This window comes from Lotus japonicus, chromosome 2 (genome assembly GCF_012489685.1).
Source record: "Lotus japonicus ecotype B-129 chromosome 2, LjGifu_v1.2".
NCBI lineage: Eukaryota > Viridiplantae > Streptophyta > Magnoliopsida > Fabales > Fabaceae > Lotus > Lotus japonicus.
Window position 1 is genome coordinate 56,976,670 of NC_080042.1, and position 26,638 is coordinate 57,003,307.

Below are 26,638 nucleotides of genomic sequence, written 5' to 3' on the forward strand. Positions count from 1 at the left end.
TGTGTTTATTTTATTAATAAGAGATATGAATTATCATTGATTGATAAACATCAAAACAATACATAGATACATCAAATTTTCCCCATTTTTTCTTTCTCATTACATTACATCATGTATTATACTTTTTACTTTTCACTCATTTCTTCTTTTCTCACTCTAGGTGTCTGTCTATACTTAATTACTTGGTGTTCACCAATAAACATTTCCCTTTTAAAACAAACCTTATCTACCGTATATAAAACAAAAACTAGATGGTAGCACATTTTTAAATTAAATAAAGAACTATATATGATATGCATGTGGCGCGTCGTGACTCCCTCTATTGTTATGACTCAGAACAAATAACATTAATATATACCTCTATTTTATGATAATTAAACAGATAAGTTAGGCATGCGACTGCATGCGCTTCTCGTGGTATAGTTTTATATATGTTTTGAGATTTACAATAGATGGCATCTATGAATATCCAAGAAATTGCAGATATAATATTATATCCATCCAGTCTGGCTACTAGCTACTAGCTACTAGCTACTAGCGATCTCGAGGGTAGCAGGCATGGGCATCTATATGCAATAATGTTATCTTCACACCTCTTATTAGAAATTGTGAGGCCTATACTCAACCACAAAAGCTAGCTCAAGAGTTGAGGTTTGCACTACCCTTATAAAGGCTATCTATGCTCTATCTCTAGCCAATGTGGGACTTCTAACACACCCCCTCACGTCCAGGACTAAACAACCTGGAACGTGGGATCAACAACAACGGGTGCCCCAAATATGGGAAGTCTCCACAACAAACAACAACTGGATCTAGGATAGGCTCTGATACCATATTAGAAATTGGGAGGCCTATACTCAACCACAAAAGCTAGCTCAAGAGTTGAGGTTTGCACTACCCTTATAAAGGCTATCTATGCTCTATCTCTAGCCAATGTGGGACTTCTAACACCTCTCTTTGAGGTGGAGAGAGGTGGAATGAAGAGAGAGATAGGAAGAAAAGAAAAAGTAAGAGAGAGAAAGTATTAGATGTGATAGATGATAAGAGGAGAGAGATAGAAATAAAAAGAGGTGGAAATGAAGTGTTTTAAAAATGAGGTGTGTATATATCATTACTCATCTATATGCCTCATTGATCTTATCCTTAATTTCACTTAGAATAATGATTTGTTGACACCTCAAAAATGAGGTGGAATGAGGTGGAGGAAGAGAGAGATAGGAAGAAATGAAAAAAGTAAGAGAGAAAAAGTAAAATATGTGATAAGTGATAAGAGGAGAGAGATAGAGATAAAAATAAATGGAAATGAAGTGTATAAAAAAGGATGTGTGTATATATCATTGTTGATTTCACTTAACAACCAATTAATTGAATGGTGATTCAAACATACATTAAAAACTAATCTACCTATAAACCATGTTTTTAACTAGCAATTAATCAGTGCGCGCATGTTAGTTGCAGTATACCAATAATTATTTATTCACACCTCAAAATGAGGTGGAATGAGGTGAAAGAAGAGAGAGATAGGAAGAAAAGAAAAAGAAAGAGTGATAAAGTATAAGATGCGATAGATGATAAGAGGAGAGAGATAGAAATAAAAATAGGTGGAAATGAAGTGTATAAAAATAGAGGGGTGCATATATCATTACCCTGCAGTATACCCCTTATGTGTTATAGGAAGTTCTTTTAACTTGTGAATTATGTTTTCCTTGATGAAAGATAGACAAAGTTTTACTTAAATATACAAAATCCACTGTGAAGAACACTATAAATACAGGGTTTGAGTTAGCCAGCTATGCACCAAAAGAAATAGACACACAAAACAACCATGATGAAGCCTACAATGTTACTCACCCTCTCTGTCCTTCTCTTTGCCTTCACCACTTACATAATTCCATCAGCCTTCTCACAAGTTCCTGACCTAGTGAAGGACACAAATGGAATCCCCCTTCGCTCTGATGGCAGATACTACATCAGACCAGCTCTTCGTGGCCCGGGAGGTGGCGGAGTAAGTCCCGGAGAAACCGGGAACCAAACATGCCCAGTTACTGTTCTACAACATAAATCTGAGGTTGAGAATGGCAACGGAGTAAAATTCGAACACTACCCCAACATTGGTATCATCTATGAAGGCGTGCCACTGACGATTTCATTTGGGGATATTTATGGTTTCTGTGCCGATTCGACCAAGTGGGTGGTGGTTTCTGATGATTTTCCAGGAAAATGGGTGGGTATTGGTGGTGCTGAAGATCATCCAGGAAAAGAAATAGTGAGTGGTTTGTTTGACATTCAAAAATATGATGATGTTGCATACAAGCTTGTGTTCACTCCCGTCACCGGTGGCTCACCTGGTCTTTCTGTTGATATTGGAAGGCGTGATGATAAGAATGGAAGGCGTCTCATTCTGGCTGAAGAAGATGAACGTACCTATCGAGTTGTGTTTGCTCGTGTTGATGATGATGGTGGTATCAATGGAATTAAGTCTGTAGTTTAATTTTAGTAAAATATCTCCATAAACGCACACACTTAGATGTTGTTCAATAACTACTAGCATGACCTATACGGATCATACTTTTCCTAATATGCTGTGCAAATAATAAAATGTTGTGTTCAATGACGAGCTATCCTTCAAAATAAAATGTGCTTTTCATGTTATGTTCTTATATACGTTTATATATTACTTCATTCGTCACTAATAATAAATTATAAAGTCTTGAGATAATTATACTTATTAAAAAAAAATATATAAAGAGATTAATTAATGTATTGGTTTTAAATTTTGGCTTAAATATGGTTGAGGTCCGTGACATTATAAGAGGAATCAGTGTAGGTCCCTGGAAATTTTTTCTTTGAAATATCATCCTCCAATTTTTTTTTACATCAAATTGGGTCCACAGTCTGTTTAAGCGTTATGTGGCACGAATTTCGCCCATTTATCATTTGCACGTGGCATTCTTAATTAGTTTTATTACTTAATAATTATTTGTGATTTTTTTTTTGCCAAGCTGAGATAAAAGCTCAATAATCAGATTTGGGAAATATGAACCCTAATCCCTAATTGAAAATCATAGAGAAAGAGGAAGAAGAAGATTTGTTGAACATAAGAGGTGGGGAGAAGGAAGGAGACGACCCAAAACACGACCTAAAGAATCGCGAGAGAAAGAAGAAGAATCGCGAGGCTGAACTCTAAGAATCGCGAGAGGAAGAAGAAGAATAAGTGCGATTTGAAGATGATGAACTCTCAGAATCGCGAATCGGGCATAAAGTCTAGCTAGGTTCACTCCTCGTTCCTCCTCGTCTCCGAGCACCGCCGCTCTCACTCTTCTTCTCTCAGCCGCTGTTGCTCTTCTTCTCTCCCTTTCAAGCATCGAAGGTTGTAGGGTTCAACTTAGGAATGAAGAGATTAAGACAAGGATTGATTTTAATATGTTGATATTATTTGCACTTCTAATTACACGTAAGAATTAAAATAAATAAGAATGCCACGCGGAAATGATGAATGAACGAAATTCGTGTCACATAAGGCTTAAATAGACTCTGGACTCAATTTGATGCAAAATAATTTGGAGGATGACATTTCAAAGAAAACTTTTCGAAGGACTTACACTGATTCGTCTTATAATGTTGGGGACCTCAACCATATTTAAGCCAAAAAAAAAAATTTAACATGAAGGTTTGTGTATCAGTACTCCATTATAATATTGAGGGTTTATCCATACAAGAATTATTGTTATAAAAAATGTTCATGAGCTTCTCGTGGTATTTTAAATTTTTTTGAATGGCTTTGGAATACCATCCGGTGATCCGGTCAACTATTTGACGCGTTCCTTAGCATTTATTAGAAATATAAGAATCACATTTAGTGATTAGGAATAGTTAGTTGATAGTTTGTTAGTAGTGAAATAGTTAGTTAGGAAGTTGTGCTATAAATAGCATACTTATTTTTCCATTATCAATTTTAATAATGAATGAATATTGGAATCAATTTTCCTATTCTCCCTTTTGCTATGTTTGGGATCCCATTGAAGAAATCCATGTGATTTCTAACATGGTATGAGAGCTCCAATGGAGCTCACCGCCTCTTCCGCCGCCGCCGCCGAGTTACGAGCGCTTCCTCCGACCTGCTCGACGTGGCTTCAAGCGCTGCCGCCGCAGCACCACTGCGAGAACCACTGCGAGATTATCTTCCTTCGATTTCTCTAATTTGATCGCTGATATTGGAGACATTGCTGCAGTTTCATCTTCTCCTTCATCGTTCCCTGATTCGATGGTCATGGGTTCTGATTCTCTCATGGTGCAAGAATCATTCGTTAAGGTTGAAAATGATGATTCTGTCTTGCATCCTCCAGTTCCTCTTTCCTCTGTGTGCTTTGATTCTGCCATAGATGAAACGATTTCTGAGAAGATTCTTGATCATTTGCCTGTTTCTTTCTTCGCCGATCGAGAAATCAAGATTCCGGCGTGGAAACCGGCGATTGATCCGTTCGTTTTTGGCACTTTCAGCAAGGGTTACTTCGTTTCTTCTTCGCTGCTGGATTCATCATCAGGTCCAGATTCATCTTCGTCTTCGGCATCCTATGAATCGTCTTGTTCGTGTTCGTCGTTGAGTAGTTTGGTGAGACGTTTGCCTCTAGTAGTTCGCGATGCTACTACAACTTCCAATTCTGGTTCTTCGTCCTTCTCTGATTCAGCAATGGATGAAGCCGTGCCTGAGAAAATTCTTGAATCTTCCTCTTCATCAATTTCTTTCGTGGAAGAAGCCATTGCTTCTGATTCAGTGTCAACCACTGATCTTGGTGTAGCATCTTCCCTTACTTCGCATCTTTCGTTCTTTGCCGATCAAGATGTTCAATTGCTGGCGTGGAAACCAGCCACCAATGCATATGTTTTTGGAAATTTCAGTGAGGGTGTGATCAATGTTGGAGCTGATTCATCTTCCTATTCTTCATGTCTCGTGAAGAATTCTGTTAATCAGCAAATTGATGTTCCTCTCATCATCGATAAGTTTTTTAGAGAAAATTGTGTCACAGAGGTAACTCAAATCCTTCTTTCAATCAAAGAATTTCAATTGTCTTGGTTAGGATTATGGAATTTCCCCTTCAGTTGGATGAGTGGCTCGAACTTGTTGCTTGAGATTGATGGTTCTTCGTGTTGTCCACAAGCTGTTTGTGAAAATGTTACATTGATAGGAGATTCTTTTGAGCCAATTTTACTTGATCCTGGTGGATTCAAGAGTTGCACACAAGGTGTTTGCATATATGCTCCAATGATTGATAGATGCTCATTAAGCAGTTTTGAGCAGGTTCAGTTCGAGTTGATTGATAAACGAATAGGTGGTGCTTCAAATTTGAGCATATATCAGGATACAATGGTGCTTGTCTGTTGTGACCATTGCAGTGAAGCACTTGAGTTCTCAGATAAATTGTATATGCTTGCTTGTGAGGTGATAAATAGGTTGACATTCACTTTAGAGCTTTCGGAATCAGCTTATGCACTGATATATGCAGCTATCAGTGATTTTGAAATCTTGCATAAAACAAATATGCTTGGATTAAGTAAGGGCTCTTTGCTTGGTATTGCAACTATATGTGTGTTTCAAGCCTTAAGTTCACTCACTCTACTTAATGCTTCAGCTACAATAGTTATTGAAAATAATGAAGATGATCCTATGGATCAAGCAACTGCTTGGAATTCGAATACTGTACTTCAGCTCCTGTGGCATACGCTGAGTAACTCTATAAGTGTAGCAGAGATGCAGCTTAGTCAAAGCTCTTTCTGTTTTAACATCAAGACTTACTTTGTTATGTATTTTGGAACTCTTTTTGGTTCTGGTTTTAATGGTGGTTGTTCAACAAGTAAGTCTTTATCAGCATGCTCCTATCGAGATTTCTGTGATTCAGAGTTAGAAGCGGGAAATGCAGAGTTTTTGAGTTGCTTATCAGAAGCTAAAGTTAGTGAGCAGCTTGGGTTTTCAGCTCTTGAGAGATTGAATATGCTACAAAACCTTGTTAAGAGTTCAGAATTGGGTGCTTCTCAAGGTCTTGAGATGGGACTAAAATTGTCCAAAGTGCTGATTGTTTTAGCCTTACGCATATCCTATGCTTTTATTTCTTGTTGTTTCTGGAAGCACCTCCTGTCCATGTGAAGATGCAACAGGAGCACTGAATTGGCCTATTATACGGAGCACTAAATTTTCTTTTGCATCTTCAGCTCCTTGATTTCTTGTTAAAAGACACATAGGATTTTCTTTTACTTTGATTACGGTGTAGATGTTTGTTCATGGTGTTCATAACCTGATATTGTTTTGTTCTTAGTCATATTTTTCCCAAGCTGGATGTGTTAATGTTTACCACTTCCAGCTTGCGGGGGAAATTAGAAATATAAGAATCACATTTAGTGATTAGGAATAGTTAGTTGATAGTTTGTTAGTAATGAAATAGTTAGTTAGGAAGTTGTGCTATAAATAGCATACTCATTGTATTTTTCCATTATCAATTTTAATAATGAATGAATATTGGAATCAATTTTCATATTCTCCCTTTTGCTATGTTTGGGATCCCATTGAAGAAATCCATGTGATTTCTAACAGCATTGACATCTTATGTATTGCATTTGCATGTATCATATTGATTTCTTATGTATATAACTATATATTCATTCCCCACATGCTACTGTCAGAACAACACTATATAAATGGAGGTTTGAGCGAGCTAGAAAAGCAAATAGGTACAGATCGAACCATGAAGCCTGCAATAATGTTACTCACCCTCTCTTTCCTCCTCTTTGCCTTCATCACCACCGCTGATATTCCACTAGCCTTCTCAGAAGATGCTGAACAAGTGTTGGACACGTTTGGAAATCCCCTTACACCTGGTGGTAGATACTTCATCATGCCAGGTATTCGTGACTCATCTGGCGGTGGACCACGGCCGGGAATATGTGGGAACCAAACATGCCCGGTTGATGTACTAGATTACTCCGACCCTATGAAAAGCATGGCAGTAAAATTCACCATCGCCGCGGACGTAAGCACCGTTATCATCTTCACAGGTACACCACTGGATATTGCATTTGAGAAGCCAGAGTGTGCTGCCGGATCGTCCAAGTGGGTGGTGGTTGGTAATGATTTCCCTGGAGTATGGGTGGGTATTGGTGGCAGTGAAGACCACCCAGGAAATGAAATCACGAGTGGGAGTTTTAAGATTGAAAAAGATGGATTTTGTTACAAGCTTGTGTTCTGTCCCACGTCCGTCCCAAGACTCCCACCTGGTGTTTGTGTTGATGTTGGTGTTGGATTTCTATCTCAGAAATCCCTTGAACGCAATTGATTATCACAATCAATGCTAGATTTAGGAACAATCAACACAAGAAAGAAAGAATGAATCTTGAAGTAAACGTAGGAAAGATCAAAAACTCTGATTGAATGAAGAAGATGAATATTATTGATACACTGCACTCACACACAGTGAGTGCCTTTTATTCATTACATGGGGATCACAATTAACAACATACAGACTCTGAAGGACCAACTAATAAACTCTCTAAAAACACAAGGACCTAATCTGAATTACCACTAATTCCAACACTCCCCCTTAATTCAGAATACTCTCAGCAGATACAATCTTCAGCTTCTTACACAAAGCTGCAAACCTCTCAGGCCTTAATGGCTTTGTAAACAGATCTGCCACCTGGTCCTCAGTTGGACAATGAACCAACTCTAGTTTCCCTCTTGCGACTTGGTCCCTCAAGAAATGAAAACGAGTCTCTATATGCTTACTTCTTCCATGAGCCACAGGATGCTTGGCAAGATCAATAGCTGACTTATTGTCAACCAGCAACTTCATAATTCCAGAAGTTCTCAGTCCAATTTCCTCCATCAATGTGTTAATCCATAGAGCTTGACAAGCACCAAATGAAGCTGCAACATACTCAGCTTCACAAGATGAAAGTGCTACTATTGGCTGCTTCTTGGAACACCATGAGATTGGTGCATCACCACACAAAAACACATAGCCTGTAGTACTTTTCCTATCATCTTTGTCTCCACTCCAGTCACTGTCGACATAACCTGTAACTTCCTTCTTCACATTGTAAGCCTTTCCTGGAAACAACACACCATGACTAAGGGTTCCTTTAATGTATCTAAGTATCCTCTTGGCAGCTAGATAATGAGACTCTTTAGGATTCTCCATAAACTTGCTCACAAGTCCCACACCATAGCTAATTTCAGGTCTACTACAACACAGATACCTTAAAGAACCCACTAGTTGCTTGAACAATGTAGAATAAATTGACTTCCCAGTATCTGCCTTAGTCAGAACAGTACCACACTCCACTGGAGAAGTCACAGCATTACATTCAGCTAGATTAAACCTCCTCAATACCTCAGCCGCATACTTCCTTTGGCTCATGAAAATTCCTTGCTTAGTCCTGAGAAATTCAATTCCCAAGAAAAATGAAAGCTCTCCCATGTCACTCATTTCAAATTCAGATTCCATCTTCTCCTTAAATTCAACTATCTCATCTTCACTGCTCCCAGTAACCAAGAGATCATCCACATACAGACACACTATGATCATTCCAGTGTTCTTTGATCTCTTGACATATACACCATGCTCAGAGATGCATTTTACAAATCCCAACTGATTCAGAAAACCATCAATCCTCTTGTTCCATGCTCTAGGAGCCTGCTTGAGTCCATACAAGGCTTTATACAACCTATAAACCTTGTGCTCATCACCATTAACCTCAAAGCCAGGAGGTTGTTGGACATATACCTCTTCATCAAGAGGTCCATTGAGAAATGCAGATTTAACTTCGAGCTGATGCAACCTCCAATTCTTAAGACTAGCAGTAGCAACAACCATCCTTACAGTTTCCATTCTGGCCACAGGAGCAAAAACATCAGTGTAGTCAAGCCCTTCCTTCTGTTGAAAACCCCTTGCTACAAGCCTGGCCTTATACCTAGCTATAGAGCCATCCGACTTTAACTTGGTCTTATAGACCCATTTCACAGAGATAGCCTTCTTCCCTTTTGGTAAATCAACAAGACTCCAAGTCTTATTCTTCTCAATAGAACCAAGCTCTTCCTTCATAGCTAAGATCCAATTATCATGATGAAAAGCCTCTTCAACACTCACTGGCTCAATCTCAGCATTCAAAGCTAGATGAACCAGATCACCTTCATGTGTAACCTCATTGTCAGGAAATAGCACATAGTCATCTAACCTAGCAGGCAAGTGTCTTGATCTTTGAGTCCTCTGAACCACATTACCAGTAGGAAGATTCACAGTTCCTTGTACAGCTGATTTTCCTGATCCTTCATTCACATCTGTTTCAGCATCAGGTAACAACTCAGGAAAATTAAACTGAACTTTTGCACTGGATCCCACTGTTTCATCATCAGGCCAATCCCATGTTGTTTCTTCATCAACAACAACATCTCTACTAATGATTATACCATTTGTCACAGGGTTAAGTAGCCTATAAGCACCTGTAGAGTGATACCCCACTAGAAGTAGCTTCTCACTCTTGTTATCCAGTTTCTTCCTCCTTTGATCTGGCAAGTGTCTATAACACACAGATCCAAAAACCTTAAAATGTTTCACAATTGGCTTCAAACCTGTCCAAGCTTCCTCAGGTGTCAAAGACTTTAATCTTTTGGTAGGACACCTGTTGAGAATGTGAGTGACAGTAGATACAGCTTCACCCCACAGTTTCACTGGTAACTTCTTGCTACTCAACATACTTCTCACCATGTTAGCAATAGTTCTATTCCTCCTCTCAGCCACTCCATTATGCTGAGGAGTATATGGAGCTATTATTTCATGATAAATTCCAGCTTCTTCACAAAATGCTTTCATCTCCTTTGAAACATACTCACCTCCACCATCTGTTCTCAGGGTTTTTATGCTTCTACTACTTTGCTTCTCAACTAACATTTTGAACTTCTTAAAAATCTCAAACACTTCTGACTTTCTGGTTAGTAGATAGGTCCACATTTTCCTAGTGTGATCATCAATAAAAGACACAAAATATCTATTACCACCTGATGACACAACCTCAAAAGGTCCACACACATCAGAATATACCACATCCAATGCATCCTTAGAATTCACTGGCATACTCTCATGAAAAACATTTCTAGGCTGCTTGCTCAATAAACAACCTTCACACAACTGACCAGAGACCTTTACCAGTGGAAGACCCTTCACCATATCTTCATTATGGAGCTGATTCAAGCCTTTGAAATTCAGATGACCATATCTGAGATGCCAAAGCCTATCCACATTTGAAGTACTTGCTTTCATACATTGTGCATCACTAGTGTTAAGATCAACCTGAAAAGTCTTGTTTGTTGCCAATGCTGATCTCAAAATCAACCTATACTTTGGATCAAACACTAACAGATTCTTCCCTTTAGTCTTCAATGAATAGCCTTTCTCAACCAACTGCCCTAGGCTAATCAAGTTATGTTTTACACTGGGAACATACAACACATCTGTGATAAATGCTTGTTTTCCATTCTTCTTTTGGATAAGAATCCTTCCAATACCAGTTGATCTAATAGTGCTATTGTCAGCAAACCTAACACTACTAGATTTCCTCTCATCCAAGTCAACAAACCACTCTTTGTGACCAGTCATATGCGATGAACAGCCTGAGTCTAAGTACCAGGTGTTCTCATCAAGCATGTGAGAACTAACAACAGAATTTACAACTTCACTACCAATAAGGCTAGGAATTTGAATAAAACTACTACTAGATTCATCATCAGGGACAACAAACAATACCTGCTCACCATCTGATTCATCTTCTTCATGAGCAGAATAAGCTCGATCATCACCACTTGTCTTGTTACCCTTCTTCTTATTTTTGCATTCATAAGCATAGTGTCCATACTTTTTACATGCAAAACATTGAACACTCTTCTTGCTTTTTCCTTTCTTGAACTTATCTTTGTCCTGATTCTTTTCCTTGGAATCCCACTACTTCTTGGATTCACCCTCATCCTCATGTGAAGACTGCCCAGAATCCTTGTTCTTCCAATTCTTCTCCTTGAAGGTCTTAGAGTTGCTACTCCACTTCTTCTTGCTGGTACCACCATGAGCATACAATTCTTGTTCAGTTTCTCTGTCAGACTCTCTCAGATTCAATCTCATTTCATGAGCCTCCAATGAACCTTGAAGCTCCTCAACCTTCATTGTATCCAAATCCTTAGACTCCTCTATAGTAGTAACTATATGATCAAATCTTGTAGTCAAAGATCAAAGAACCTTTTCTACAAGAATTTGATCATTCATAGTCTCTCCATTCGTCTTCATTTGGTTTGTCAAGGTCTGAAGTCGAGTGAAAAACTTAGAAATCGTCTCTGATTTCTCCATCTTCAGAGCTTCATACTGTCTTCTGAGAGTCTGCAACTTGACCTTCTTCAATTTTGCCACACCTTCGTAGCTCTTGTTCAGAATATCCCACGCCTCCTTCGACGTTTTCGCCGCTGCAATTTTCTCAAAATTTGCAGGGTTAACACACTGATGGATAATGAACAGAGCCCGCATATCTTTCTTCTTCAGCTCCTTATGAGCAGCGCTTTGCTCCGCCGTCGGTTCCGCAGGTAGAGCATCATACCCAGAAGTCACCATCTCCAGAACATCTTGAAACCCGAAGATGACAAGCATCTGGGCATTCCACCGTTCCCAATCACTCTTGCCGTCAAGAACCGGCAACGAAGCTGGGAAATTGCCATTCGTTCCAGCCATCACCTTAAAAGAAGCGTCCACTTCCACCGGAGCTTCCAACGGAGCAAGCACCTCCGTTGTGACTGATTCACACTCCGCCGTAGATCGCCGTGCACGGGTGGTGGCTCACGTCGCCGGTCGCCGGATCGTGAAGCTCTTGATACCACTGTTGGATTTCTATCTCAGAAATCCCTTGAACGCAATTGATTATCACAATCAATGCTAGATTTAGGAACAATCAACACAAGAAAGAAAGAATGAATCTTGAAGTAAACGTAGGAAAGATCAGAAACTCTGATTGAATGAAGAAGATGAATATTATTGATACACTGCACTCACACACAGTGAGTGCCTTTTATTCATTACATGGGGATCACAATTAACAACATATAGACTCTGAAGGACCAACTAATAAACTCTCTAAAAACACAAGGACCTAATCTGAATTACCACTAATTCCAACAGTTGGGAGGCGTTATGGTGGTGAGAATGGAAACCGTATCATACTTGCTCATAGAGATCCATATCAAGTTGTGTTCCTTAATGTTGGTACCAATGGAATTAGATCTGTAGTTTAATTTCAATTAAATAAAGTTGGTTCTTTTGCTAACTTCTTTCCCTTTTTGTTAATGGTTGGAGTACCCATAGTACTCCCATATATATTAATTTTAGTTTATCTAAAAAAAAATTTAAATATCTCAAGCCTGATATGATACATTTGTGCATGTGGAATATTGCACTCGAGAATTGTAATTTTCTTCTAATAAAATGTTGCGTTTCCTTTTTCCATGTGGAATGCACTCATGGATAGTGCTATTACAATCATCAGTTTTAATATATTCACACCTCACTTTTTCTTCTATTTTATTTCTAAGAATTTCTTTATAAATATTTTTTCCCCATCATATTACTGAGATCATATCGATCTCACTTATGTCTTTCTACTTTTATCATTCTCTGAAGATAAAAGTGAATTTAGTGTGAACAAAAACATTTTCATATATCTCTGTTTGATTTATTAATTAGTAACTAGATATGCAAATTTTGACCTTGCTGTCTATCGTTTAATCGTTGTATTTTTTTCTATTGATAGTTTTAGCTTCCCGTGTGTAAAGATTCAATATGATGAGCGCGAGGTATGGATTTATAGCTCTTTGTATTGAATCTTGAATTGTTCAAGTGGGACAATTTGAGAATAAACTCTTTTTATGCATGGTTAATAATTCATTTCAACTTAATGAAATTTTGGCTGGATAAGTTTTCTATTGCTTTTTGGGTTCATGCTTGATCATTGTATACGTCATGATGATCAAGTAATGTACTTGGAGACCAATTAGAAATGGTGTCAAAATTTCGTCAAGTATGAGACATGAGTTTTAAAAAATTAACTATAAACCCAGCACAAGAAGAGTTTATTCTTGAATGGGATAAGGTCATATCTTGTAAAGAGGGAGCGAGAGGTGGTGATGCAGCGAAAGGAAAGTATTTTCTCTCAATGGGGTCAGCCAAACAGGGGCAGCAAAGAAGGGGTTGGGAGAAAGGTATCACGTCGTATTATTTCACTCACTTCCCTGATAACTTTGGGGAAGGCCAGCTGTAGAGTGTCTTTGAGAGGTATGGCAGAGTGTGGGAGGTCTTTATCCCAGCAAGAAGGAATAAGCAGGGGCAGCGTTTTGGATTTGTGAGATTCCTGAATGTGACAGATCCAGTGGAATTAGAGGGGCAATTGGACAAGATCATCATCGGATGTACCAAAATGCACGTCAATGCGCCGCGGTGAGAACTAGACGCAACACCTGGTTCAAGCTGGGAGCTTGTGTCTCAAAAAACTCTCGAATTGCGCCAGCGCCACATCCACCACAGAACCACCACGCCAAGGTTGTTGTTACGGTGGGATAGCAAGTCCGCAAACCATGAGTTATAGTCTATTTGCACTGCAAGAGGTGGGAGAATCGTTCGAAATTTGTTCCATAGAGCTTGTGAGTTCGGACACCAGCGGACTAGGTGATCTAAGTCCTCATGATCTGTGTCGCATCGAGGGCACGCCGCGATTACCGCAAGGTGTGAACGGAAACACTTTTCGTTAGTTGGGAGGTCACCATGTGCAACTAGCCATAAGAAGAACCTGATTTTCTCAAGAACTTTCATCTTCCAAACCTTCCTCCAAATGCCAAAATCATCTTCCCCTGAATCTGCTAGGAACTGGTAAGCTGACCCTGGCGAGTAGCACCCATCTGGGTTATGTTGCCAGCGGAGGGAATCCATATTAGACCGGTTCTGTGATACTGGAATGGATGCAATTTCACCAATAATTTCAGGGGCTAATACAGTATAGAGGCCTTCAAAATTCCATGTCTCACCTTGCCATAAGTTAGCCACTGTTAGGTGCGTGTCAGATTAGACTGGGCGAGACCCCCGGGTCCCTCGCCCAGGGAACCTGACCTCTGGCAGGGAACACGCCGTGACATTGGGCCATCCTTCCCGAGGCCCAATTGGCCCACTTATACAGGTTAAAGGCGCCAAAGCCAAAACCCCACTTCTATAAATAGGGGGAAACACCAATTGTAAGAGACTCTTAGCTCATTCGGAATAATAATAGCATTGAAATTCAGTTACATTTTCTCTCTCTAAGCGGTTAGAGCTTCTCTCTCTAAGCATTCTCATCACCGTCCTCATACTTTGGGTACTACCTTCCCTCTCTATGTTCTAGCACGAAACATTTGGCGTTGTCTGTGGGGATCGATAGATTTCTATTCCCGGACTACGTGGATTGTGATTCAGAAGAGTGGAGCTTGTTCTTCTAAGCGATTGTTCTCGAGTTTTTTGGAGATTGTGATCCAGAGGAAGATTCTTTGATTTTCCATACAGTTTCTTCCGTTTCCAAGTTTTTCCGGAGAGATTCTCCAATTCCGATGGAAACACGTCGCAAATGACGTGATGACGATCCAGAGCATCGGCATGTCTCACCGGCGCGCCGCGTCAGAGGCAGGCCACGACGTGTGCAAGTTCAACGAGAGGAGACGGATCAGGTGACTCCTCCTGCTCCGCCTCCACCTCCTCCTTCTCCAACACCTCTGCTGCCCTCACCGCCGTCCTCGCCAGAGCAGCAGAGGTCACCAGCGGCGTCAGGAGAAGAGACTCAGGCACTGATCTCTAGTCAAGATTGGAGGCGTCTGATTAGTAGTATTGACGATATACGACAGCGAAACGAGTATCTTCAAGAGCAGCTAGAGTATTACCGCATTGAGCAGCAAGATGAGGGAGAGCGCGAGGCAGAGGCTGTGGCGGAGTTCGAACCGTTTTCAGCGGCGGTGAGAGAAGTTGCCATTCCAGACAATATGAAGAATATAGTGCTGGAAACCTATAGTGGAAAGGCTGATCCCAAGGAGCACTTGTTGTATTTCAACACGAAGATGGTGATCAGCGCCGCTTCTGAGGCGGTCAAGTGTAGGATGTTTCCAGCCACATTTAAAGGAACGGCGATGACATGGTTCACAACTCTACCACGAGGATCCATCACGAACTTTCGTGACTTCTTGTCCAAATTCCTTGTCCAGTTCTCGGCAAGCAAAATTAAGCAGGTGACGATTGAAGATTTGTATAATGTGCGTCAATCTGAGGGCGAGACTTTGAAGTAGTACGTGGAGCGGTTCAGCGCTGCGTCAGTAAAGATAGAGGAATCCGAGCCAAATGCCTGCGCCCGCGCCTTTAAAAATGGATTGCAGCCAGGAAAACTAAATAGTAAATTGAGTCGAAAGCCAGCCAAGTCAATGGCGGAGGTGCGAGCCCGGGCGAACACGTACATACTCGACGAGGAGGATAACGCTTTTAAGCGGAGGTGCGCGAAGGTAGAGAAAGATGGCGAACAGCGGGACGTGTCACCAGAGGATAAGCCAAGCGAGGAGAAAGCAGAGAGAAGCAGAAGACGGGACAGGAAGGTTCGGACTGGGGAAAAGGCACCGAGGGAATCTTTGTATCCCAAAAAGGAAAATTTTGAGCGACGCCGGCCCTGGCATCAGGCTGACCCTCGTCGCCGAGAGGAGGTAGGAAAAAGCTTGAACGCCCACCTAACAGAGCTGCTACGCAAAGTTAAGGCGACGCATGCAGTTGAAGAGGGCGAAAGAAGGAATGACCCGCCGCGGGCAACGACGGACAAGACCAAGTGGTGTGAGTACCACCGATCAGCGGGACATGACACAAGGGATTGCTTTACTCTGAAGAATGAAATCGAGAGGCTCATCCGAGCAGGCCGGTCGCAGCTGAATGAACGTGGCGAACGTTGGAATGGAGAGCGACATCAAGGGAACAGGTACAAGGAGTATCGCCAACATGATGAACGCCGACGGGAGGATCGTCGCCAAACGCTGACTACTGACAAAAAGGAGACGTTGGCTGCACGAAAGAAGGGAGCAGAGGAAACCTTTACTAAAGATCTTGAACCGCCGGTTGGCACGATAAATACAATTGCAGGTGGTTTCGGCGGGGGGATGCAACGGCCTTAGCTAGAAGAAGACACGCTCGGGCGGTGACGTCGGTGCAACAATATGAAACTCCTTTCTGTTTCCAGCATCCTTACATAGTAATTTCAACGGCATACTTTGAGGGGGTTAAGATGCACAAGGATGATCCTATAGTCGTCATGATCAGGATCAACAGTTTCAACGTCCGCCGAGTTCTTCTGGACCAAGGCAGCTCTGCTGATATCATCTACGGAGACGCATTCGATCAGCTGGGATTAACGGATAAAGATTTAATGCCTTATACAGGGACTCTGGTGCGGTTTTCGGGCGAGCAAGTTTGGGTGCGGATATACATAGATTTGGACACAATCTTTGGGATTGATGAGAATGCCAAGCTCCTTCGTGTGAGATACCTTGTGATGCATGTCGTAGCTTCATACAACGTCATTATAGGAAGGAACACAGTTAACTGTCTTTGTGCGGTGATCTCCACGGCTCACCTGGCGGTTAAGTATCCGCTGATGTGCGGAAAAGTGGGAAAGATTGTAGTCGACCAAAGGCGAGCCAGAGAATGTTACAATAACTGCCTCAGTATGTACGGCAAAAAAGGAGCCGGCGAGGGACATCGGTGTCATGAAATAGAGATTCAAGAGGGAAATCAGAACAAGAGGGGTAAGCAGGAGCGCAGGGTAGGAGAGATTGCCGGGGAAAAGGTAAAGAGACAATGGAAAAATCAAAGGCAAGCCAAAGAGGTTGAGGAAACAGAAAGAAAGGGACCGTTCACAGACATTAGGGCAGAGGAGCGCTGGGCAGGGATAGTTGATGATCTAGAAAGGTACAAATTCAGTAGAGGAGTGTTCGCAATTGAGCCCAAGCTCACGTCTGAACAAGAACGACGGTTGGAAAAGTTGGTAGAGGAAAATTTTGACCTCTTCAGCTGGAGCCCTAAAGACATGGAATTCTGGGAACTTTCGCAATTCAGGACACCAACTTTGATAAGCAAGGGACCAAGCGTGCAGGAGGAAAGAAGGGCGGTGAGCCTTGGGGCGGACTTAAGAATTCTCCAACGCCGGGAGGGCGGGAAGAAAAGAACAGAGCTTCTTGGACAGGATTGGGATAAGCTAGAGGCAGGGCGAGGAGGCACAACCTACCGCATCAAGGATAAAGGTAAGGCCAGGGCGAGGCAGCGGAAATCGGCGAGAGGAGAGGACTTCAGGGGCAAGAAAGGTAAGAGGAGCGTGCAAGAGAGTGAGTTGATAACCCGCTGGCAAGAACGCCAAACCCGCAGCGGCGTGGAGTGGGTGGCAAGCACGTCAGGAACAAAGGATGAGGTTCTGGGCACGATACTTTGACAGGGAAGTTCGTTGACAAGGGCGAGAGCGCAGCGGAAGGGTCGGATCAAAGCCAGTAGGATAAAAAATAAAGATGCACTCTTTTTCTCCGACAGGGAGTTTTTTAATGAGGCATCCCTCGATGTACAAAAAATCTTTTACAAATGAAATACAAAAAGGATATTCACCAGCAATACTCCTAATTCAAAAGATACGGTCGCCCGGTGGGAAAAATTCCCCGACGGTGGCAATCCCAACATGACCTTGATGTCTGGGGATTGCTCCGGGAAAGTCCGGCGCGATCCGGTGCTATCCAAATAGCAACTCAACTAACACGTCATGTTCGCTTGGTGGGAAAAATTCCCCGAAGGTGGCAATCCCAACACGACCTTGATGTCTGGGGATTACTCCGGGAAAGTCCGGCGCGAAACGCTGACCTCTCGTTGGCGATGTGTGCGGGAAAGCGACTCATCCCCAAAATGGGGTGGGTCCCTTATCCCCTTAGTCTCCCCGAAATCTGGGAATATGAGGCCTCCCCGAAATATGGGCGAGAAAATAAACTAGGCGTAAGTCTGGGTAACCCATATGGCCATTGGGCCCCCAGCAGTGTAAGTCCTTGGCGGGATGAAACCACCAAGGCCACACCTGCTCTTACGGGAAATATTGGTGTGAAAGAAAGCCTCAAAATGAGCAAAAGTCCTAGTTTCTTCGTCACACCTTCAAATCTCTACACGAACACAAGGCGAACAAAAACTGCCTAAATGGCGAAGGAAAGACGCAAGACGAAGTCAAAATAAAGAAAATATAACAACGTTAATTCATTACAAAAATGATATTTATAAAAGATGACAAAACATAGTTATCTTTACATTGACATTTTTTCCCTCTCAACTTCAGCAGCAGCGAAATGCTCGGCGGTGAAGCCCGGAGGATCGTCAGGGCCAACAAGCCCATGCGGAGTAATCTTCTTGAAAGCTCCCATTCCATCAAGGTTAATTCCTTGATAGAGATGTTGGACTTGAGCCTTGGCAAGAAAGAAGCCCCGGCCACGTTCTTCCACAATCTCAGCCGCAACGTCGGCTACCAACCTGGCCTGAGAGGTCTTGGTTTTGGAGTCCATATCTGTGAGGGCCTGGTTTTCTGCCTCAAGTTGCGACCTCACGTCAACCAGGGCTTCATTCGTCGTTCCCAACTCGCTTTGAAGAAAAGCGATCTCTTGGCCTCGAAGGATGCAAGTGGCCTTGCCGGCGTTGATTGACTCTGTTTTTGCCTTCACCTCTTCCTGAAGTTCATACCAATCCAACTCCAATTCATGCGTCCTCTCCTTGCAATTCATGCGTCCTCTCCTTGTAATAGCTCATCTCGACGCCCACGTTGGTCAATTTCCTTGTTTGAGCTGCCACTTGGGTCAGCAACTTGTCCCATTCTTTGTGAGCCTCCTGCGTGGCCACGCGGTAATTATCAGCCTCTCGTTGAAGTTTCTCCACTTTTGCGGAGGAAGCTGAGTCTTGAGATAGTTGGGCAAAGAGGCACCCCGCTCGTAAAAGGTGGTTGAGGGCTTCCTGCGCTGCAATATCAAGGTCAGGAATCTCGGCTGCTCTCATATTACCAAGGGATGCGTTAGACAACATAAATGCGATGAAGGAAGGTTGTTGACTCGCTGAAGGTCCCGCTTAGTTGCCGAAAATAACATGGTTGGTTTCAGCACTAGGGGAGCAAAAGACTGGCAAACCTTGGGAGTTTGCACCTTCGTCCTGAGGGCTCGCCGGTCGGGCGAGAGAAGCTCCAGCCGGGCCCGCCTCGGTTGGATTAGGAGAAGGAGTTGTTTGGGTAGAATTTTCAGAGGGTTATAAACCAGCGGAAATCCCCTCCGGACAAGGTGAGGGCTCAGCACCGTCCACGTGTTTCGGCGTCTCTTTGTCAGTTGGAGGTTTCTCGCTTTTCTTTTTCTTCTTTTTCTCCGGGCGTGGGGCGGATGTTTCACCAGTCGAAGATTTCTCGCCTTTCTTTTTCTTTTTCAACTTTCGGGACGAGAAAGTCTCGACCATGGATTTTCCCTCTGAGCCAGGGTTAACTTCTTTGGATTTCTAGGACCTCTTCGGGGGGGAAGGTGGAGCGGCATCGCCATGGATTCTGGGAGCTAGGTCGTCAGTAGGGTGCAATGGGGCAACACCCGGTGTAGCCTCATCAGTCCCGGCTGTGCCGGGAACGAGATCAGTTGAGAAAGATCCCTTGGCCTTCTTCGAAGGAAGAGCGGCAGCTTCGGCTTCAGAATCGGCGGCGTCGTGTTTTCTCTTGATCACCTGGGTATTGAAAACAGAAGGAAACTCGAGTGAATCGGCTGTTAGGGCGCGCTGTAATGCGGCCGCAGTAAAGTCAATCTCTCTTAGGAGGGTGTGTAGTGTGTTTTCGCGAGCGGCTTCGAGCAACTGGGAGCATTCCAGGATGGGGAACCCAGCGAGGAAGCTGAGGATGGCTTTGTCTTCACTGTCCAGTGATGCGTCGGTTGGTGGAGGAACGTCGTGGGGATCCTCGGTCCAGTAAAGAGGAAATGAAGCAGTCCCATCCCGGCGTGTGAAAGCTTCAGGATAGGAAGGGTGCACGATTACACGAAAATATCGGCGCTCAAGCCCCATCTTGATGTTACTCTGATAAGGATGGAGACGTTGTCGACCCGTTCGAGACTTCAGGGATACCCACCCGGGAGTCTCAGCTTTTAAGGATCTTGGTTCCACGCCATAGAAGTAAAAGAAATGGGAGGTTTTGGCTTCAAGGTTGATGGCATCACACAGGATCTCGTAGCATCGGGCGAAGGCCCAAGCGTTCAAATGAAGTTGACTTGGGGCCACGTTGATTTCTCTCAAAACCTGGCAGAGAAAGAGGGAGAAGGGTAGTTTGATCCCCAGGTCAAGAAAGAAGTACTCATAAACGTAGAAGAAGTGGAGCTCTTCCGCGCCTTGCTCGAGTGTGCGGCATTTCCAGGGGCGGCGGCTGCTCAAGCCCCGGCTAGTAATGAGGACATCTTCGAGAGATTTTTCATGGCATAACCCTCCGACTCGGTGGACAGCTCAGTGATGGATTTGTCGGTGGACAATTCGGAGGGTTGGCAAATGGCCTTCAGAACGGGTTCTCCGGTGGCGGACGAAAGGAGAGTAGAAAAAAATTTGTGCCAGAAGGCATTCTTTTCATTTTCATGAAGGGGATGCCCCCCGGCAGGAGGAAGAGTGGCCGGGGCGTGAGATGTTTGGGCGGGGCTTTGAAGTCGTAAGGATCTTTTGGTGCGGCGTTGAGGAGTCATCTTTTTGCAGGAAGGAACTGAGACGGACGAGGAGAAGATGCTGAGGTAATAGCTTGGTTAACTTTGCAAGGCAGTGGAGGGTTTCAAAAGTGGTAAGTGAGAGAAGAGAGTTGAATTTGAAGGTTAAGATAAGAAACGGTTGGGAGAACGTGCCCCATCATGGCAAAGGTGGAATGATTACCTCAGGAGGCGTGACGCAGATTTTGGGGAAACGGGGGTGCCGCATTAAAAGAAAGCCGCAACGGTTGCTGTCGATAGGTTGAAATTCAAATTGTCAAAGTTGTGATGTGACTGGAAGGGACATGTTAAAGGTAGCGGTTGAGATTTTGGGGATTCACTGACCTTGGCGTCATTTCAAGGCTTGGCGCGTGGGATGGACGCGACACGCGACAGTACCACGATTCAAGGCACGTGTGTAACTATGTTGAGGAGGGCAGACTAGAAGCCTTCGCCACAAGCCTGCTTGTGGATTTGGATCGCCTGGAAGAGGAGGGCACAACTAAAGATCCAAAGTGTTGACTGTAAAGGCTTTATTTACCAAGCCATGTTGGCCATTGTTTTTCACTAATGGATTCTTAAGGTTTTTAGGTCTTAGTCAGTATTCTTAGGGATGTCGCCTTGTTTTTTGCTTAAAGACACACTTAGCTCTCATGCTTCGAGCTCGGTGTTTTGTGGACTGGGCGAGACCCCCGGGTCCCTCGCCCAGGGAACTTGACCTCTGGCGGGGAACGCGTCGTGACATTGGGCCATCCTTCCCGAGGCCCAACTGGCCCACTTATACAGGTTAAAGGCGCCAAAGCCCAAACCCCACTTCTATAAATAGGGGGAAACACCAATTGAAAGGGACTCTTAGCTCATTTGGAATAATAATAGCATTGAAATTCAGTTACATTTTCTCTCTCTAAGCGGTTAGAGCTTCTCTCTCTAAACATTCTCATCACCGTCCTCATACTTTGGGTACTACCTTCCCTCTCTATGTTCTAGCACGGAACACAGATATATGCACAAATGGAACCCGCTCACATAGCCTGGCTGTCCCTAGCCAGTCCACATACCAAATGGATAAGAGACCATTCCTTAATTGAGGTTTGAAACCAGCAGCAAGATAGTCCTTAGCACGAATTATACTATGCCAGATATAAGAGTTTCCCCTCTATAATTTTCCTTGTAATATCACCTCTGATTTAAAGTACTTTTCAGACAATGCTCTCACCTAAAGTTTACGTCGATCCCGTAGTAAGTTTTCCACCAAGCTACCAAGCAAAGCTATATTATTTAGTCGTGCACTCCGAAGTCCCAATCATCTATGCTCCTTCGGTTGAATCACTTTCCTCCATGGAACCAAATTCCATCCTCTCATATTTGATCCCTTTGCCCATAAACAACTTCTAATTTTTTTATCAATAAAGTCACAAACCATCTAAGGGAGCCAAAGGGATTGCTTGGTGTACACAAGAATGGATGTAAGAACTGATTTTGCAAGACACAGTTTGCCAGCTTTATTTAACATACGGGTCTTCCATGATGGTAGACGGCCATTCACCTTATCCATGATGGCCTGGGGAGGAAAAGGTCTCTAGAAGCAGTGGCGGAATTTTCTGTTATTAATATCATTATTTATTGTTAGTAGCGTAGTGGTCGTAAAGCCAACGAAAAGAGAAGGTCTGACTTCTACCGAATGCAACCGGTAACGTCATTTTCTTCCATTTATTCAAAGCTTACATTTTGAAATTTTGTTAGCAATTAACCTGTCAACAAAATTTAATGCATAAATTTATTATCATATTATTCAAAATAAATACTACATCTTTAGATTTTACTTCACTTATTAATGGACTTTATCTCATGAAATTTATTTTTTAATAAAAAATGACCGAGTGGTGGAAACGAATGATGGTGATGGAGATGCGCGTAAAATGATCATGGTTAATAACAAAGCTCAGAAAACACAACTTGCATATCTCATGTCCCTAAAAATGGAGCACTGCATTACTATGATATAACAAGATCAAAATTTTAGTTGATACATGGGTCTTTATTATTAATTCATCTCACTTTGGGTACCACACCTTAATCTGGCTTAAGGTCCCACAACAATGGCAAATTCTCTGGTGCCCAAAGTATTTTTTTGGGTATGGTACATGAATGATTTGGACCACTCAACTAACTACATCTGTAATATTTATTATTATTAATATTAAGAAATAAAACTTAATTTAATTATAGAAAAAACCCTGAAACTTATGATGTAAAATGCATTTTAGCCCCAAAACATCTAAGTATTTAGGTTTTCTGTCTCTTCCCCAAACAGACATCTGAAACCTACACTTGCAGAAATAACCCTTGCGATTTCAGATCTCCCTCATCTTCCATTCCCAATCTGCAAAATCAACATCAATTCTTGCCTCCACAACCCTACCTCTCCTAGAGGTTCATTCATGAAAAAATCACTTTCGCTCCTCAGATTTGATCCATCTGATTTGTTCCCTTGTGTTGCGGCTACGACGACGGTCGTGCAGAAGCATGGGTAGTCTGACGTGGTCGATGTCTCGGCGTGGCATCTCCATGCTTAGAAGCTATTGCATCCGCTCATTCTTCCTTTACGTCTGTTTCCTACTAATTCTGGTTTTGAATTGTGGGTTTTTGGGTTTGAATGGTTGAAGCTTTAGGGTTCTATTGAGAGCTTTTGGGTTTTTATAGATTCTTGTTTATCGGATTTTGGTTTGAACGTTGCTCAGTTTTGTTTTGACTGGGAACAAAGGAGAAGATTGAGAAATTGAACTTGAGAGAGATTAGTGTGTTGGTTCTGTAATGATTTTTGAAGAATATGAAGATGGAACACTTTAATGATTGAAATAAAAAGAAGCATGTAATTACATAATAAAACTGGGGTCTTTACATAATTAATAAAATAATAAGGATATATTAGAACACAAAATAAATTTATCTTAAGTATCTTAATATTATTTGTACATATCACTCTTGTACCTACACTCATTTGTAATTGTGGGTACGAGAGCAAGCACCCACAACAATCACCTTCTTCCATTTATTCATAGCTTTTTAAACATTGTGAAATTTTGTTAGCAATTAACCTGCCAACAAAATTTAATGCATAAAAAGTAAACAAGAACTAGGCTTTTCAAAAAAAAAAGTAAGCAAGAACTACGAATTCATTCAAATCAAACCACAGATCTAATTCCAGCGCTGTCAGCAACACCTACAGGCACGAACACAAGATCAAAAGCCTCATGCTCAGTCAAATTCAAACGCCTTCCACCCTCACCATTATCATACCTCCCAATATCCAAACAAGTAGGAGAGCCCTTGATACAGAAAACAAGCTTATATCCAAACCCAGCACTGTTTTTCTGAATGTTAAACGTTCCACTAAATGTCTGTTTCCCTGGATGGTCTTTCGCTCCACCAATACCCACACACGCTTTTCCAATCTCATTATCAACAAACACAATCCACTTGGGAGATTCAACACAGTGAGGTTTCACTGTGAACTCGATATCCAATTCGGTACCAGTGAAGATGATGCCGGTGCTTACTTCCGCCGCAATGCGGAATCTCACCGGAATACCGTTCTTCACTTCTGAATACTCTTGCAGGGCGGTTACAGGGCAGTCTGAGTCCCCTGTCTTGCCTAGCCTTACTCCTCCGCCGGGTGGGCCGCGAATAGCTGGCCTGATGTAGTATCTGCCACCGGGGAAAATGGAGTCACCGTTTACGTCTAGCACTTGCTCAACATCGTTTGATGAGAAAGCTGTGGGGAGTTTGGTACTGATGAAAGCAAAGAAGAGGAAGCAGAGGGATAGTGGAATAGGCTTCATAGTTAATTTGCTCAATAACTATAGTTAAGGATGTTTGTTTGTGTGGTTTGGTGGGTTACATTGGCTCTATATATACTAATTATTGAACTGTTGTTTAAACTTGCATGACTCACTGTGAGTGATTGCATTATTTGGATCTTGCAGGTGACACATGTTTAAAAGATGACACATATATATATTAATATATGAATGAAGTAGATAAGAATCAAATGAGTTAGTACTATTTTTTTATTTTTTACTCCCCCATGAGCTCCACGAGTCGTATCCTATATAAAACAAATGGTCGTTGCTATGCGGCGAGGAGCACGAGGTGTTTATATGCACGGGGGTTATGATTTGCTGAAACGCCTTATTTTTCAAACATCTTATTTTTCATATTATTTGTAACTTTTTATCGTATCATATCAAGTTATACATTGCATTTATTTTCCTCTTGTAAAAAAAAAAACCTGAAAGAGAGGGTGAGTAACATTATTGCAGGCTTATCTTTTTTAGATAAGCAAATATATATCTATATATATATGAAAAGAAAGTTTTCTTCTAAAAGCCTTATGCCACATGTCTCCCCCTAAATAATTTATTTTCCCTCCAAAACAAAAAACTTATTTTCACTATTTTTTTGGCACATTAATTGCGGCGTTTAATAATACTTAAGAGTTAGGACCAAATACACAATAAATAAATTAATAATTTACGAAAAAGGAATTTAAAATTATTTTGTCTAAATCTATGACCGTGTTAGTTTTTGAACTCATCTATAACAGTTTTTTTTTATAGGCAAATCTATAACGGTATTATTCTCTCAAAGTATAAATTTTTAAGATGAAACCAAGAACTTTTTTTTTAATTGTCACACTTAGAAGTGAATTATTTTTTTAAGAATAAAACATAAGTTTACAAAAGCTATAAAACTATATGTATGAAAGGGCTCACCCATACGGTGGTTATTGACAATTTAATACTAATCTTTCGAAAAAAAAAAACAATTGAATACTAATTAAGTAATTCTAATGGTTTTTGTTCTATCCAAGAACATAGAGATGAGGTACGGTACTCATAGTGAGAGGATCGTGATGTGAGAATCTAGAGAGAGTGAGAGCATAACGCCTTAGAGAGAGAAAGTAACTGAATTTCAAGTTTGAATTTCTCAAATGAGCTAAGAGTCTCTTACAATTGGTAACCGCTCCTCATTTATATGTTCGGGGATTGGGCTTGGCGCCCTTAACTTCTCCTAGTGGGCCAGTTGAGCCTCCCGAGAGAAGGCCCAATTCCCTGGCTCGTTCGTCGCCCCAGGCTGGCGCGCTTGGGCGAGGGACCCTAGGGTCTCGCCCAGTCCGCAAGTCCATGAGACACCGAGCTCGAAGCATGAGAGTTGAGTGTGTCTTTTAAAGAAAGCGCTGAGCTACTTCGCGTAAGGTATTTGGTCTTGCAGGTTGCGGCGGCGTACAATGTCATCATAGGGCGGAACACATTGAATCGTCTCTGCGCGGTGATTTCAACGGCCCACCTGGCAGTAAAATACCCCTTCATTTGCGGTAAAGTTGGTAAAATCGAAGTAGACCAGCGAAGGGCGAGAGAATGCTACAACAATTGTCTTAGTTTGGACGGTAAGAAAAGAATTAATGACAGGCACATGTGTCATGAGATTGAAGTCGACAAGGGTGGATGGGAACAGCTAGTTGCACAGGGACAAAACGCCGAGGGACAGCTGGTCGGCGAGAGTATAAGAGGATCAAGGAAAAATCGAAGTCGGGACAAGGAAAGCCGAGAGGCGGGGCAGAATGGACAACATACTCGCACCGTTGACGAGAGGCGTTGGAAGAATTGGGATATGGATGCATCCAGCAGGGGTGTGCTGGCGATTGAGCCTAGACTTACCGCCGAGCAGGAAGGGCGCTTGGATAGATTGGTAGAGGACAACGTGGACCTCTTTGGCTGGGAACAAGACGAGGCAGCGCTCCGAAGGTTGAATACA

At 42.3% G+C, this 26,638-nt stretch overlaps 3 protein-coding genes across 3 annotated transcripts; 2 read left to right on the plus strand and 1 right to left on the minus strand.

Moving 5' to 3' along the window:
• The first annotated feature begins 1,782 nt into the window (after positions 1–1,782).
• LOC130738481 (kunitz-type trypsin inhibitor-like 2 protein) lies at positions 1,783–2,652 on the plus strand. The gene has a single exon (XM_057590466.1). The coding sequence runs from the start codon at positions 1,826–1,828 to the stop codon at positions 2,489–2,491; it is 666 nt and encodes a 221-aa protein (XP_057446449.1). The 5' UTR covers positions 1,783–1,825; the 3' UTR covers positions 2,492–2,652.
• Positions 2,653–6,737: 4,085 nt separating this feature from the next.
• Positions 6,738–7,434, plus strand: LOC130735483 (kunitz-type trypsin inhibitor-like 2 protein). The gene has a single exon (XM_057587452.1). It carries the CDS (start codon positions 6,738–6,740, stop codon positions 7,323–7,325), a length of 588 nt encoding a protein of 195 aa, XP_057443435.1. The 3' UTR covers positions 7,326–7,434.
• Positions 7,435–23,749: 16,315 nt separating this feature from the next.
• LOC130738482 (kunitz-type trypsin inhibitor-like 2 protein) lies at positions 23,750–24,802 on the minus strand. Its single transcript, XM_057590467.1, has one exon. It carries the CDS (start codon positions 24,661–24,663, stop codon positions 24,007–24,009), a length of 657 nt encoding a protein of 218 aa, XP_057446450.1. The 5' UTR covers positions 24,664–24,802; the 3' UTR covers positions 23,750–24,006.
• Between the last annotated feature and the right edge of the window lie 1,836 nt (positions 24,803–26,638).